The sequence below is a fragment of the Triticum urartu genome, chromosome 7A, assembly GCF_056163025.1.
Source record: "Triticum urartu cultivar PI428250 chromosome 7A, HENAU_Tu73, whole genome shotgun sequence".
NCBI lineage: Eukaryota > Viridiplantae > Streptophyta > Magnoliopsida > Poales > Poaceae > Triticum > Triticum urartu.
In genome coordinates, this window is record NC_141879.1 from 745,444,549 (window position 1) to 745,461,119 (window position 16,571).

General features: G+C 47.6%; 3 protein-coding genes and 1 pseudogene across 3 annotated transcripts; 2 read left to right on the forward strand and 2 right to left on the reverse strand.

The window, feature by feature from the left end:
* Positions 1 to 483: 483 nt before the first annotated feature.
* Positions 484 to 1,546, forward strand: LOC125525388 (uncharacterized). Its single transcript, XM_048690392.2, has 2 exons — positions 484 to 871; positions 982 to 1,546. The coding sequence occupies exons 1-2, from the start codon at positions 624 to 626 to the stop codon at positions 1,316 to 1,318; spliced, it is 585 nt and encodes a 194-aa protein (XP_048546349.1). The 5' UTR covers positions 484 to 623; the 3' UTR covers positions 1,319 to 1,546.
* On the forward strand, positions 1,371 to 2,208 carry LOC147962663 (receptor-like protein EIX2; annotated as a pseudogene).
* A 4,564-nt stretch (positions 2,209 to 6,772) lies between these two features.
* HCF136 (photosystem II stability/assembly factor, chloroplast (HCF136)) lies at positions 6,773 to 9,377 on the reverse strand. The gene is made up of 8 exons (XM_048686754.2): positions 8,991 to 9,377; positions 8,641 to 8,876; positions 8,366 to 8,496; positions 7,988 to 8,120; positions 7,760 to 7,882; positions 7,554 to 7,628; positions 7,186 to 7,301; positions 6,773 to 7,063 (listed from the first exon to the last, which is right to left on the reverse strand). The coding sequence occupies exons 1-8, from the start codon at positions 9,277 to 9,279 to the stop codon at positions 6,997 to 6,999; spliced, it is 1,170 nt and encodes a 389-aa protein (XP_048542711.2). The 5' UTR covers positions 9,280 to 9,377; the 3' UTR covers positions 6,773 to 6,996.
* A 1,791-nt stretch (positions 9,378 to 11,168) lies between these two features.
* LOC147962664 (uncharacterized) lies at positions 11,169 to 12,510 on the reverse strand. The gene has a single exon (XM_087537707.1). The coding sequence runs from the start codon at positions 12,508 to 12,510 to the stop codon at positions 11,209 to 11,211; it is 1,302 nt and encodes a 433-aa protein (XP_087393833.1). The 3' UTR covers positions 11,169 to 11,208.
* Between the last annotated feature and the right edge of the window lie 4,061 nt (positions 12,511 to 16,571).

Genomic DNA, 16,571 nt, shown 5'->3' on the forward strand with positions numbered 1-16,571 from the left:
AAGGGTCATTTTGGAACTCTGATTTTGTTTTTTTGGCACGACTTCCACCAATACGATTCCGTGATGAAATTTTGCATGCACAACAAACATTTGTGAAAGTATGTCACCAAAAAAATTCAGAATGTTTTGAATTTTTTTATTTTTTTACTGTTCACACCGGTAGCATTTGCTCTTGAGTGTACGAAGGTACTTTGGGCTATTTATTTCATTCTTAGCCGTTTCCTACCTAAACTTACCTAACGTGTATCCTAATGTATGAGAAATGAAGACGAACGCGGTGACGACCATGGCCTTTGACTTGACCCAATCGCATCCATCCGTCAGTAGTAATATATGTGTATCGTGTATACTGGACATATTCAAGGAAACATAAGGGACAAACTGGCTTTCGTTGTGAGTGTGAACAGACGTAAGTTTGAGCGAAATAAGCAAGGACACCAAAAGAGATGACATCCCTCTGTCTCTGTTATATATATCGTTGCCACAGCGCTTCCTCAACCCCAACCAACACAAAGCAAATACCTCACCCAGCTCACACCAGCTCAGCTCAGCTCAGCTCACCAGGCAGAAGAGGAAGGGAAGGAGGAGAACGACGGCGAAGAAGAAGAGAAGCAGATCACGCCATGCCAAGACAGTTTCTTGGTAAGAAGGTGAGGTCACAGGAGGCTCCACCCGCATCCTCAACTACGCCAACAAGGGCGGCCACGGCGGCAGCCTCAAGAACGACAACAACGGCGGCTCCACCATCGACTGTAATAACATCAACTGGTGCAGTGGCGGCCTCAAGCCATGGACGGTCGAGGACGCCGACACACGGTGACTGTTCCACAGGAATGACGACAGCGGCGGCTCCGTCTGAGGCTTCTATAACGTCAACTGACGCAATGGCGGACTCAAGCCATGTTCAGTCGAGGATGCCCACGCCAAATGTTTGTTCCTCGAGCATTACATCAATGGTGGTTCCGTCCATGGATTCAAGAGCCTCACTAACGCAACGACTGCCTCAAGCCATATGAGGTCGATGGCGCCGACACGAGGTGAGGGGTCCTCAAGACTGACATCAACGGTAACTCCATCCGATGCCTCAGTAAAGTCAACTGGCGCAACAACTGCCTCAAGCCATATGCGGTCGATGGCGCCAACACCAGGTGAGGGGTCCTCAAGAATGACATCAACGGTAACTCCATCCGCTGCCTCAGTAAAGTCAACTGGCGCAACGACTGCCTCAAGCCATATGCGGTCGATGGCGCCGACACCAGGTGAGGGAGATTGCAACCAGTGTAGTAACTCCATCCACAACGATTGCAACCAGTTGTAACAAACGTCATAGTACTTACCACCTATAGATATTTCTATTTTTACAATGGAGCATGGATATAATTTGGAAAGGACGGGAGTACACTTTTGAGGGGAGACATGCATTTGTGACTGGTATTGATCTCTCTGGTAATTCTCTATCTGGTGAGATCCCTTCAGGGCTGACAAGTCTCAGAGGCATGTGGTTACTAAATATTTCAAGAAATAATCTGTCTGGTAGTATCCCCAAGGATATTGGCAATCTAAATTTATTAGAATCCCTTGACCTCTCTTGGAACAAACTATCAGGTCATATTCCTCCTAGTGTCTCAAACCTGATGTCCCTCTCCGCTCTCAATCTATCCAACAACCTTTTGTCTGGAGACATACCTACAGGCAGTCAGCTCCAAACACTTGAGGACCCATCGATCTACGACAATAACCTTGGACTTTGTGGCCCTCCATTGAGCATTTCATGCACAAATAATTCGAGTAGTACAACACCAGTTGAGGGCGACCATGAACATGAAACAGTGTGGTTGTACTAATCGGTGATTGCTGGAACTGTCTTCGGTTTCTGGGTATGGTTTGGAGCATTGTTCTTTTGCAAGATCTGGCGGTTTGCATTCTTCAATCACATCGATGCCATGCAGCGGGTTGTTGTACACAAGATGAAGCGTACCTGACTGTCTTTAGGACACTTATCTGCTTATATAAGATACATCTCTTTGTTTTCTTTCACCAATAATCTGCAAGTATATGTGCTTGTAGTGTGATAGATTGGCTTGTACGTAGTTGTATGATGAGACCAATGTCCAACAGAATTGTATTAGTTTTTATTCTCTGAATTTGTGAGCTTTCCTAGTACCATTCCATATGATTTTTGCGCTCAATCTAGTAAATTTTTGTGTTTTTCTTTATCTTCCCCTGTTTTTTGAATCTTGTGAACCAAAAAAAGCCCCTTAAGCACAAAGTACTACTATATGAAAAATGTCAAGATCGGCTTTCTGAATATCTCAATGGCAAAAAAAATGAACTCTAATAAAAAATATATGTCGATAAGAAAAAATACCTCTTGGAAAAATGTGCATCGTGTACCCTCGATGTGCAGCAGGTAAGCCCTGAACTAGGCGGTCACTCCAAGAAGCGACGCAATGCAAGCACCTGTTGAGGAGAGGGAGATTGTGGACTCCATTTTAGCTTTGATTCCAATGTTTCCCCTCTTTAGACATATAGAAATCGTCGTTTCCTCTTAATAGAGATCATATTTAATTTATTTGTGTTGGTCCGCCAGGTTAATTGCTAATGGTATTTTTAGTCATGAGTTAGAAAAATTTGAACAGTTAAATGTTTTAATTGGGTCAGGTCGTGAGGTGGTTAGTCTTATCTGTATGTTTAGTGGTTAGTCCTCTCTGCATGTTTAGTGGAGTTTAACAAATAGAGAAAATGTTTGCTCTTTTATAAGTAGGTACAGATGTAAAGATCGTTGAGTTCTTTATCCGATTATATACCAATATCACCATTGTAATTATTATTATTTTCCATACCATAAATACTTGACTATAGAACACAACACGCTCTCGGTCGCTTCATTGATGAGGCTAAGTGATGTATTCTAACTTTAAAGATCAATCAAAACAAATTTTTGATTAAAATGTATTTGAGATTAATATTTTTATACTAAATTTTAATACTTTTTAAACTCATTTTTATCATGCTGTAGTATTAAAGCATATAACTTTTTATTTTTAACTACCATATTAGTCATATAATGATGGTGTCAAATATTAATTGTAATGCACTTTCTTATGCAATTGTAATTTATATCACTAAAGTCCTTCTGCTAAATTTAAATTGTGTGAAAAAAAACTTTTTAAATTGATTTTTGACAACTGCATTAATTATAGAGTGTAGAATATTTATGTGTGTCTTTATGTGTTTGTGTATATTTAGCATCATCAAAAATAATGATAGAGATCTCTAGTTTGTTGTCTAACTAATGTCTTGATAGTGATTCTAGTATATTGTTGGTAAGCATAGATATAGAAACTTCTAAAGTATAAATTTGACCATTAAAAATACGACTTGTAAGTTGGGTTCGGTAATAAACTAACATGTACATGTTCTGTAATTTGTATTGAAATAACATTGCTTATACCAATCCCTGATGATAGATAAACATACTATCGACTTTACATCTGCATACATATGATGATATGCTCATTTGGTATGCATTTGGTTTCATCTGATTTATAAAAGTGGTCTTGAGAGTGTATGCATTAAAATGTTCTACACGAAACTAAACATGGAAAACCACTTAACATAGATTTTAGTGGAACATGCAAGTTACTCGTCGAAGAGAGATTAACAGGCTAAATGAACTATGGTTTCTTCCTACGTGGTACACATTATAGGCCTGTGTGTAGACTTTATCCGATCTAAGGATATAACCCCGAGCTTTCTTCTAATCATGCCAAGGTGCCTCTCCTCTACTGTATTATTCTTCAAAACCATTGTGCAACGACACAGGACGATGACAACAACGTCTCCAGGGGCAATTTATCGGGACAGGGGGGTCAAGATTATACAAGCCCTTCATGGAGATATTGCTATTTGGCGCTTAAGGCGCTATATAGTAGCCAATTGGTACACACGCACATCTCTCCCCACGCTACTTCCGAAATGGGTCAGCCCTTGTAGGCTTCATTGCAATGGTTTTGGGAACTTACTGAAATGTTCCTTGCAGTTTATTATGGTAGGCTATCTCTTTTTTTTTCATCTGCTTTTTTGGTGGTTATGTTCTGGCTGTTTTCCTCATTTTCTTTCATCTCCATGTACATTATTTTAAAAAAATGTGAGAAACTTAAATTTGTAACTTTTCAAAAATTGTGATTTTTAAATTTGTGAAAATTCTTAGACTTGTGATCATTTTTAGTAATTTGTTCAACATTTTTCTAAAATTCACAAATATTTTCAAAATTCAGCAAAAAATTTCAAATTTATGAATATTTTTTTCTAGAATTATCAAACATTGTTTAAACTCATGAACTATTCTGAAAAAATGGATTTTTTGTATTCTGTATTTTTTTGTTAAATCTATCAAAAAACCAATAGTCTGATTTTTTTAAACCAGCGGTTGTTGGTTTTTAAGAGAAACAAGAAAGAAAACAAGCGACCGTAAATGAGCGAGGGGTGAACTGGGCCTGCCCAAATTGTTCAAACCCTAATTTATCGTGCATAGGGGCAATGAAAGAGCAAAGCAACAATAACCCCTCAAAAGAAAGTAAAGCAACAATAGGCAAAACGAAGACAATGGTACACCTGCGCGGCCACGTTTGACCCCCAAGTTTGCATCTCTTTTTTTTTTGAGAGTGAATGCCATCATGGCGCACTTTATTTCAAGTTGAATAACGAAAAGACATTCACCCCCAAGTTTGCTGTTGGTAAACCATGGTGGACAGTTTGTTCGATCTGCCCCGTATGTACGGTTGGTTTTCTGAACTCTGTAACAGCTGCGGTGCAGGTTTTGAAACTCTGCAGCAGCCACGCGTGTCTGCAGGGTCAGATTTTGTGTTTGTTGGCTCGATCTGAACTGAATCAAAACCATTGCAGGGCCGCTGCTGACGAAGAACAAAAAGGAAATGCCAGAAGTTTTTCCATGCCGCCATCACAAAACTTTGGCAAAATTACAACTTCCTGCATTTTCCTGCGTTGTAAGATGGAAAGAAAAGGAAAAAAAACAATCAAGTAACCTCTCGGTGCTGAATAAATTGATGGCTCATTTTGATATAAGATCAGTTCGCCAAATGGACTGTTGTGCAGCGGATTGTTGTGCACAAGATGAAGCGTACCAGACTATATTTATGACACTTATCTGCTTTCCACTATATAAGCTGCAGCTCTTTGTTTTCTTACACCAATAATCTGCAATTATATGTGCTTGTAGTGCGCTAGATTGCCTTGTATGTAGTTGTATGATGTGACCAATGTCCAACAGAATTGTACTAGCTTTTATTCTCTGAATCAAGTAAATTTTTGTGTTTTTCTTCATGTTCCCGGTTCGAGATGAGGGTGTCAAATCAACTCAACTAAACAGAATATTTTGTAGACGAATATTACAGAAACAACCTGACAGTCTGTCTCCTCTGTAAAAAAAAGATCAACCTTGACAGCTATGATCAACCTTGACAGTCTGACTCCTCTCGCACAACGCACTCCACCACGCGGTACTCGCCGCTGCCGCTGCCGGTGAGGCGCGCGACCGGCGCCTTGGATGGAGGCGTCTTCGTCGGCAACCTGGCGCCGCCCTTGTTCTTCCCGTCCGACTCGTCACCGAACATGACCACAGCAGATCAAACACCGCCGCCGCGCCAAGGATCAAACACCCGAAGCTCTGATGCCAATTGTCGTTGCCGATTAGCCGATCGAGCGAAGAACGCACACAACACACGCGAGAGAGGAAAAGCCTTTTTGCCGCAGCTAACAACGCCACGTTTTCTGTTTCATTCCTTTTCCCTTATTCCTGGTACAACCGAAAGCCTAGCTAACAAACCCCGGCCAGCCCGTCGTGATCCGGATTGATCGCGCCATCCCACGACCTCCTTCACACAGACGTGCCACGCTGACCGGGTTTACAGAAAGCCAACAAAGGGAAAAAACGGGATCGTGCGGAGGGCACGTCCCAGCTACGTGCAGGCTGCATGTGTCCATCACATCAGTGCATGCGTACACAAGTTTAAAACAGAAAAATGACACTAGTGGCCTGACGGAGAGCTTTATTCATCTGTCTATGTCACATCCAGATGTGAGATATTATCTCACATCTAACTCCCTCATCCTTGATTTTTTTTTTAAGTCTTCCATGAATTTGTTTTGTCCCTAAGGGTGAGGGAGTTAGATGTGAGATATTATCTCACATCTAGATGTGAAATAGCAAACCCGAACCGAATAAAGCGAACAAGCCAGTTAACCAAGTTAACAGGGGGGGGCAACTACAGTGTCATTTGACGGCTCCTGTTCCCATCCCATCAATGTGATCGTCACTATGAGGAGCAAGGATTGAGGTTGCAGAAAATCATGCCTGTCCAACCAAGTTGCCTCTTCCATTTCCCTCTCAACTCAGCTCACATGGATGGCATGACAGACGGAGCTTGCAGCAGCAGAGCACAACTAGTATTGTGCCGGTACATAGACTAAAACTCAGTCCAGAGCAGCTTTCATCCTGCGGGTTTTGGCAGGCCGTCGAGAAGAGAGGAATCTGGCAATGCTCGGCTGCCAACATTCAGGGAGCTGCCCTTACTGCAATCCGCCGTCTCCTCTGAGAACGCGGGGCGTGGAGCCTTTTTCGGTTAACAGGAGATATTTATATCCAGACCACAGCCTGTTTTCGGGTTTTGCACTAGAAAGTACGTACTGGCAGTCTTGATGTACACAGTTAATTTGCAGTTCACAAAATTCATAGCATATCAGCATCAGATAAACTAATGTATGTGCTCACTGCTCACGTACTACTGTACTGTATGCCTTTGAATGTTTGAAACAACCGTCGGTCAAATAACAGTAATAGACAGGTAAGATTTACACTCTCTTGCAGAAGTAAGAACATCGGGACAATCAGCAGCCTTTCACATGTGCGTCTATATATGGATCATTCTTACATACAAAAAGGGTTTAGATAGCCATGGTTTTTATTTTTCCATTTCAGCCAACATATCGGAGCAAGACGCCGTCGTTTCCTAGCACGAAACCTTGGTTGTCTCCAATGAACCTGCAGCATCCAAACACACCCATTGTAAATTTTGGCAGATTTTCAGACATGAAACAGACTCAGACCCTGAACAGGTAAAATAATGATATCTCCTGCGGAATTCAGGTGATCCGGGTGCTTACTTTACGGAGTAGAGGTTGCCGGGGATGTTATCTGCGGCCCTGTCGCGAACCCAGGTCTTGCCGCCGTTGGTTGTTTTCAGCAGGACGCCACTCCCACCGGCAGCCCATGCCTCATCCTTTAAAATGGAACCAAAGATCAGCTAGTTGTTCAATCTTACTCCCTCCATTCCTAAATATAAGTCCTTTTAGAGATTCCACTATAGAGACTACATTCAGATGTATATAGACGCCTTTTAGAGTATAGGTTCACTCATTTTGTTCTGTATGTAGTCTAAGTTAAATCTCTAAAAGGGCTTATATTTAGGGATGGAGGGAGTACTTTGTAGTATCATGTAAACAGAGTACAGTTTGTTTTCAATTAGTGTTACCTTTGAGCGGTAGCCCACGTCCAGAATTCCAAACCCGCGACTTTGCACCGATGCTTCCTCAAAGTCCTCAACTATCTGGAAATGGAACCAAATTATAGGATGTTGATGAGAGCTGAGAGGCAGAATTAGAACTGCATTATGCATTATGCTGCATTTGCCCATTCTGCTAGCTAAGCTGATCAAATCCAAAAAGAACTAGCACTCACCCCTGTTCCTTTACTGAGGAAGAGTCCACCGCCGCGGACGAGGAGCCAGAGCCCACCATCTGCTCTCCATCCCATGTTCTGTATCCGCCGCGCCACAGCCCTGTTGTGCGGTTGCCAATATAGCTGCAATTGCAGGTGTAAATAGATACTTCAGAGTTCAGAACAAAACCCTGGGCAGACAATTCACCCAAATCGACAATGCAGAGTAGTAGCTTAATATCATCGAACCTGCCCAGGCTCCCAAGTCAAGAAGAAGTTCCCGCGGCTGGAGACAGCGACGTAGCTGCCGTCAGGCGAGCGGTTCACCGTGTTGAAAGTGCCGGTGTAGTAACTCGCACCGCTAATGCCGCTTGAAACTGTTCTGCACCACAGAGAAAAACGGCGGAGCAAACCATGTTATGCCTTGATGATCACCTAGCCACACACCGCAGGAATTAGCACCAACCGAAATGCAACATAATGTTCAGCCAGACAATAATTTCCCTATCATTTTCATCAGAGTAACGTGGTCTGTGCACAACTAGGTACTGAATATTAAGACATTGTAAGCAAACATAACCACTGCACCTGAACCTTAACATTGTGTGGCAAGTTTTGTTCCCCTACCTGTTGAGAGTGGCCGACACGGTCTCCTGCACGGCGGCCTTCCAGTTGTAGCCGCGGTTGGAGGTCACGTAGATGGCCCCCTCGTCGGTCACCATCTCCGCGCTCTGCTCCCTGGTAGCCTGGATGTAAACCTGCCACATAATCAACCGTCAGTCAAATCCCTACCTCTGTTCCCTCAATTTAGTTAGTACTCCTATATGCAATTGCAGTGCAAAAAAGAGTGTTACAATTCTGAAGATACAGTCAAGAGGGGAATGAATTCATCAGTCAGTTACCATGTCCCCTGGGAGCTGGGCGCTGAGCGGGATCCTCTCCCAGCTGTCGCCGGCGTCCTTGGTGTGCAGCAGGATGGCCGGCTTGCCGACGATCCACCCCTCCTTGCCGCTGAAGCTGACGGAGTTGAACCTGTAGTTGAAGTCCTCGTCCTCCGCCGACGGGATGGAGCGCGGGAACCAGGTGCGCCCGCCGTCCTTGGTCTCCAGGATCGTCTGCCTCGTTCCCAGGAGGAACCCTACGACACAACAGAGAATTGTTAGTGGTCGGCAATGGTGTTTCTTTTGCCACTCAATCGACGGACTGAACTTAACTGAACATCAATGGTCTTTGCTGAAGAATTTTATCTTACCGTGGGAGGGGTCGTCGGGGACGAAGGCGATGTCGAGGAGCACGACGCCGGGGTCGATGGGGAGCCCGACGCGCTCCCACTCGGACAGGTCCTCGGCGCGCGCCGCGGGGAGCCGGGGCAGCAGCAGCGGCGCGGCGGCGGCGGCGACGGCCGCGGTGGCGGTGTCGGCAATGAGGCCGCGGCGAGACGTGGTGGTGGAGGAGTCGGCCTGGCAGGCGCGGGGGACGAGGAGGCGTCCCCGGCGGCGGGTGGGGAGGAGGAGGTGGAGCGCGGCGGTGGCGGTGGCCATGGCGGGAACGGGGCGCTGCGGTGCTGCTGTCTGTGGCTGCGCCTTCCGCGCGCCTCCTGCCCCCTTATCCAACTTCTCTTCACCACGAGCTGCTGCATGCGTCTACGTGGCCAAACCATATGCTTTCTCAGTTATGTTATTTATTTATCCTCTGTCTAAATGTCACGTACCTTTTATTCATAAGAGCATCTTCAACAGCCCCACTAAAGGAAAAAAAAACAACTTTTAACGCATTCAGGCCGGATTGGCGCGCTCCAGCAGGCGCGGGGAAAAGAAGTGCGCGTGCGTGAAAAAACGGCCCGGCGCGCGGCGTCAGGCGTGCTTTATAAAAACAGCGCGCACGAGCCCGCCAACCGCCACTCCATCGCCTCCTTCTTCCCTGCCGCGCCCTTCTTTCTCGCCTCCTTCTTCCCGCCGCCGTGCCCGTCTCTCCCGCCGCCGACATGCCGCCGCGCGCCCGGAGCAGCTCTGGCTACCGTGGTGTCCGCGCCCGCCCCTCCGGCGTGTATTATGCAGAGATCCGCTCCGGTAATATACGTCTCGGTCTCGGGACGTTCGAGACCGTCCACGAGGCCTCCCGCGCGTACGACGTGGCGGCATGGCGCCTCAACCGGACACGTTCACATATGAATTTCTCGGACGCGCCAGCAGGTACAGGACCTCGTGCCTCCGCCGTGACTCATCATCGACGAGGACCGCCACATCCAGTGTAGGTGGGAGCGTCGCCTGCTCATCGTCGAGGCGGACAAGTACGCCATGGCGGAGTGGTGCCAGCGCTTCCCGGAGGATGTCGCCGCCGAGAATGACTTCTGGGCGCACAGGAGGGCGCTGCGAGCCGCGGATCGGGTGGATAGGCGTGCGCGGAAGGCACTGGTGATAGCGTAGTGCGAATTGGGATCTGCGACGACCTTTGACGACAATGATCCTCGGTGGGATGACCCCTTTCTGTCGTCGGACTACACCGAGGAGGAGGAGGACAACAACGAGGAGTAGTTTGTATCGTATGGACTAATATATTTGCGTCGTAGTATCGTTTTAATCTATTTTTATTTTTACCGTATGGACTAGTTTGTGGTGTTGTGTTTGAACTATGCTATTTGAATTTTATCTATATGTTGCCATATTGTTTGTATGTATTGCATCGTAGTACCGGTTGCTCGCGCGTGCTGTTTTTTGAAGCACCTGCTGGAGTTGCTCGCGTGCGCCATATTTTGCCGTGACCGCTGGAGCCAGCGCTCTGCTGCGTGCAAAAAAAAAGCTATTTCAGCGCTGTAAAAATTATTTAGCGCGCCACGCATTGCATGCCTGTTGGAGATGCTCTAAGATAGAAATATCAAAGGAATAGAAAACGTATAGGAAATGAAACATCATTTGAGATTCACAACATAAGATATTTTGACATGGAATCAATGCTAACATTTATTTTTCTTTAACATGTTGACAATATGAACCAAGTATATATAGGAATATGAATTCATTACAATAAACCAAATGGCTCTAAAGAAATAACTCTATAGATATCTTATCCTATGGAGTTCCTACAACTCCTCCAAACCTAAAGAGGCCTGACATGTAAGGGCATCTCCAGCCGTTGGCCCCCCAGGACGCATAAAAATCGCCCCCTGGGGGCGAGCCGGCGATACAGTCGGCGCTGGGGGCGGTTTTGCGCCCAGTCGTCGCCTCCAGCTCGCCCCCAGGCGCCGAAATTGGCCCACTTTGCAGCCCAATTTCGGCAAATAAACGGCCCATATGGGCGAGAATAGGCCCATATTCGGCGTGGTTTCGCCGTGTCTCGGCGTTCAATTATCAACACAATTATTTCTTATCACATATTTCATCACAGAAAAATCAAATACTTCAACAAAATACTACAGCAACAAATAGTTCAATACAAATTATATAGTTCAACAAATAAAAACTCGTATTTCATCACGCGGCGTCCCCCTTGAGCCTCCATAGGTGCTCAATCAGATCTTTCTGCAGTTGATGATGCACCTGTGGGTCTCGGATCTCCTGACGCATACTGAGATAGGCAGTCCAAGTTGCCGGTAGCTGGTGATCAACTTCGGCTAGAGGACCCTGCCTGTAGTATGGTTCAGTGTCAAACACTGGGTCTTCTTGCTCGCTCTCGATGATCATGTTGTGCAAGATGACACAACAAGTCATGATCTCCCACATTTGATCTTTCGACCAGGTCTGAGCGGGGTACCGAACAACAGCGAATCGAGATTGGAGCACACCAAATGCCCGCTCGACATCCTTCCTGCAAGCCTCCTGAAGCTTCGCAAACCAGGCGTTCTTGCCTCCTGCCACAGGGTTTGAGATCGTCTTCACAAATGTCAACCATCTCGGATAGATGCCGTCAGCTAGATAGTACCCCTTGTTGTATTTGTGCCCATTGATCTCGAAGTTCACCAGAGGAGAATGGCCCTCAACGAGCTTGGCAAAAACAAGAGAGCATTGCAGCACGTTGATGTCATTGTGAGTTCCTGGCATACCAAAGAAGGAGTGCCAAATCCAGAGGTCCTGTGTGGCTACCGCCTCAAGCACCACACTGCAACCGCCTTTGGCGCCTTTGTACATCCCCTGCCAACCAAATGGGCAGTTCTTCCATTTCCAATGCATGCAGTCGATGCTTCCAAGCATCCCAAGAAATCCTCTTTCTGCATTCTGGGCTAGGATCCGAGCAGTGTCTTCCGCATTGGGTGTTCTCAAGTATTGTGGCCCAAACACTGCCACCACTGCCCGACAGAACTTGTAGAAACACTCTATGCTGGTGGACTCGGCCATGCGCCCATAGTCATCGAGTGAATCACTGGGAGCTCCATATGCAAGCATCCTCATCGTTGTCATGCACTTCTGGATGGAGGTGAATCCAAGAGTGCCAGTGCAATCCATCTTGCACTTGAAGTAGTTGTCGAACTCCCGGATGGAATTCACAATCCTGAGGAAGAGCTTTCGGCTCATCCGATAACGGCGCCGAAATGTTTTCTCACCATGAAGTGGAGCATCGGCGAAGTAGTCGGAGTAGAGCATGCAGTAGCCTTGCAGACGATGCCGGTTCTTTGCTTTCACCCGCCCCGGCGCCGAGCCACCTCGCCACGGCTTTTCATTGCTCGCCAGCAGCTCGGCGAGGGCGGCGAGCACCATCAGATGCTCTTCTTCCTGGACGTCGGTCGCGGCTTCCTCCTCCAGCAGCGCGGCGAGCTCTTCCTCCTCATCCGAGTCCATCGCCGAGACAGGCAAAACGCCGAACACCTTGCGCTCGGTGGGCGTGTACCCGCCGTTAAACCGCGCCTCCGCGGCCGGAAACGGCGGCTGGAAACGCCCAGCTGCTGTGGGAGGGGCTGCCGCGGCGAAGCGCTGCTATTTTCCGGCGGGGAATGGCTATCTAGCGGAGTAGGGCGGCGGCCGTCGCCAGGATATAGCTAGTGGTGGCCGAGGGCGCGGGGGGTGCGAGGCGAGTCGGGGAAAGAAAACCTTGACTTTTCCCCTGTCGGTGTGGGCCAGGGATGCTTTTCCCTAGCGCCGGGTTCGGCCTGTGACCGCCGGGCGGAAAAAAGGTCCGAAACGGCGATTTTCGGCGTCCTGGGGGCGCGACTGGGCCGTTTTTTCGGCGCCGCCGCCGAAAAAGTGGCCTGGGGGGGCCTGTTGGGGGCGCGGCTGGAGATGCCCTAAGCCCCATGTCATCGGTTCTTTGAGCATTGTCTTTTTTTCACTAAAATCGATCAAAAGCTTTAACTATCCATTAATAACGAAGAAAAAGATTGTTGCTTGTCTAACTAGTGAAAAACCGGACTATAAAGATGCATGCAAGGCACTGCCTAAAGGTATGGGGTGGCTCCATCCCAACCCTGGCAGCTGTCATCCCCACTTAAACATCCGATAAGGATTACACCCACCCTTGTCAATGATTTTTTAAGGAAGGATGACCCCCGGCCTCTGCATCTAGGCGATGCATGTGGCTATTTTATTAATTATTCACATAAGATCTTACAAAGTCATACAACAGTAAGACTAAAGCCACTGTCTAGGCAACATATGTCGCTACTCCTATCTAGTTGATGAAGGGGTGCTGAAAATCTGGGCCTAATGCCAAACAGACCTCGCAGCCAAACCTAACATCTAAGACCTGAGGTCCCAACCAGGACACCTGCCGGGTATGGGGCACCCATCAGTCCGGCGCACTCCTCAACCAGGATGCCAGCCGGGTATGAGGTCGCCGCAGCCACCTACCACCAATCCATCTTTAGTGCTATACTGCTGCATCAACCTTACCCGGTCTAGCTGCCGTTGACGCCATCACGACGCCAGACAAAGACACCATCCTGCGCTCATCCATCATCACACGCCCACCGGCGAGACCCCACTGGTCCATGTCGCTGAGACTCACCGTTGTTGATGTGTCAGATGCCACACCGCTCCTCCTCTTGTCCCCTCCAGCCAGCACTTACTCCAAAAAGATGCCCATAGGAGGGAGAACGACATCAAAAACATCGCCATCGTCTGATCCGGTAGACCCAGATCTAGGGTTTCCCTCAGAACCTCTAGATCTGGTTGACGTGACCTGCACCGACGATGCCTCAAGAAGGGAACGACGTCCGAGACGCCGCCATCGTCCGCCATGACCGTGGTTAGGCGTGATTTTCACCGGAAGCCATGTTGTCCCGATCTCGCGGCTGGCTGGAACTGAACGGAGCCTCGCCACGAAGACGAATGCCGTCGTCAGTAATTCGGCGGAGATATGTCATCTCCTCACCGGTCCCTCCACGCGCCGCCGGTCGGCGGAAGGCCAACCCGTGGCGGATCCGATCGAGGCGTTGGATCCGCAGTCGTCGCCGTCACCATCTCCACACAGATCAGCCACCCCGCCGGATGAAGCGCTGCCACTGCCGCCGTCCACAGGGCCGCCGCTCCGCCGGCTTATGGCGCACGGGCCACCGCCGCACGGCATGGGATCGCCGCCCCAGCCGCCGCCTTTGGATCTCACAAGAGGGGCCGCCCCTACCGCCTCAGATGAGATCGCGCCGCATCCACCCGCCTAGGTGCCTTCGGCACCAGGCCCACTGCCACCGCGGCCCATGCCGGTGGCAGCAGCGGTAGAAGGAGGGGGAGGGGGAGTCCTGCGGTGCTAGGGTTGAGGGAGCCTTGGCGTTGCCCAGGGGGAGGCGACGCTAGGGGAGGGGAGGGGAGGGTTGAGGGCTCTCCCCCTTTGTCAATGATTATGATGCAGTGGATGCAATAAAAACATAACAACATTTGCAAGCACGAAGCGATAGAAAAACTCCGCTCCATCAAACTAGTTGGCATCCCACCACTACCGGAGAGAAGTGGTCATGTTTTTTATGGGAGAAGTACAGTGAGGACTCTCTATGAAGCCAAGAAGATTGGACTCCACAAGGTTGTGTGCAAAATGTGGCATTCGACACGTGGACGTCCAATGTAATAGTTCACCTCATGGCCTACATGGCACGAGGTCAACACCCTCAACATTGACAAACTCTCAAGGTCAAACCCTTACTTCCACCCGCTTTGACACACCCATCTGTTGGGAAACGTAGGAGAAAACAAACTTTTGCCCTACGAACACCCAGGAAAATTATGAAGATGCATACACAGTTTGGATCATGGTCGTTACCGACTCCGGAATGCAGCGGAAGTAGACGAGTCGATGTAGATCGTACTTGGAGTCCGCCGAACCATAGATGAACGATCCCGCGAATTGCCCACGAAGGATCCCTCGAACAGAAGACCGAAAGCATGGCCTCTCTACTTGGTTGCAAGCGTACAGTCTTCATGACCCGACAGCGCTTCGCCGTCCAGAGCTAATCTTCGCCGAAGAATTAGAGGGAGGATATTAGAACCACACTAGATTTCTAATTATGAGGATTAGATGATCTAGGTCAAGCTCTAATTGATCAACCAGGATCAACTAGAACTAGAACTGGAGGACTAGAGGAGGCTTCAAAAGTTGTATGTACAAAAAGGTGCAAACTCCTCTAGGAGGAGGGGGCGCCACAAGGAGGGAAAGTCTCCCTCGCAGCTCCTATATAGCGTGTATGTCATTGCGAAGCGAAGTAGCGCATACCCCCTGATGTCTACTACGCAACTTTATTCTTGTAGACACGTGTTGGGCCTCCAAGCGCAGAGTTTTGTAGGACAATAAAATTTTTCCCTCAAGTGGATGACCTAAGGTTTATCAATCTGTGAGAGATATAGGATGAAGATGGTCTCTCTCAAACGACCCTGCAACCAAATACAAGCAATCTCTTGTGTCCCCAACACACCCAATACAATGACAAATTGTATAGGTGCATTAGTTCGGCGAAAAGATGGTGATAAAAATGTAATATGGAGAGTATATATTGGTTTTTGTAATTTAAAATTATAAAAACAGCAAGGTGACTAATAGTAAACGGGCACAAAACGGTGTTGCAATGCTTAAAAATAAGGCCTAGGGTCCGTACTTTCGCTAGTGCAATCTCTCAATAGTGCTAACATAGTTGGATCATATGATTATCCCTCAAAGTGTAACGAAGAATCACTCCCGAGTTCCTATTAGCGGAGAACAAAAGATAGGAATTGTTTGTAGGGTACTAAGCCACCTCAAAGCTATTCTTTCCGTTCGATCTATTCAAGAGTTCGTACTAAAATAACGCAAAGCTATTTTTTTCCGTTCGATCTATCCTAGAGTTTGTACTAGAATAACACCAAAGCAAGTTCATATTCATAATACTCAATCCACACAAAGAACTATAAAGAGACCCCAAAGTTTCCGTCGGAGAAAAGATAATAAAAACGTGCATCAACCTCTATGCATAGACTACCCCAATATCACCGCGGGAATCCGCGAGTTAAATGTCATAACATATATCAAGTGAATCAATAAGACACCCCAATTGTCACCTCAAGTATTCATACCGCAAGACATATATCATGTGTTCTCATCTCTGAATATTCAATCCGACATAACAAAATTTCAAAGAATAAAGATTCAATTCATCACAACAAGAGTATAGAGGGGAGAAACATCATATGATCCTACTATATTAACAAAGCCCATGATATAGATCACGAGAGAGAGTGAGAGAGAGATAAATCACATAGCTACTGGTACAAACCCTCAGCCCCGAGGGTGGACTACTCCCTCCTCATCGTGGTGGCCGCCGGGATGATGAAGATGGCCACCGGAGATGATTCCCCCCCCCCCTCCGGTAGGGTGCCAGAACGGGTCTAGATTGGTTTTCGGTGGCTACGGAGCCCTGCGGCGGTGGAACTTCTGATCTAGGTTA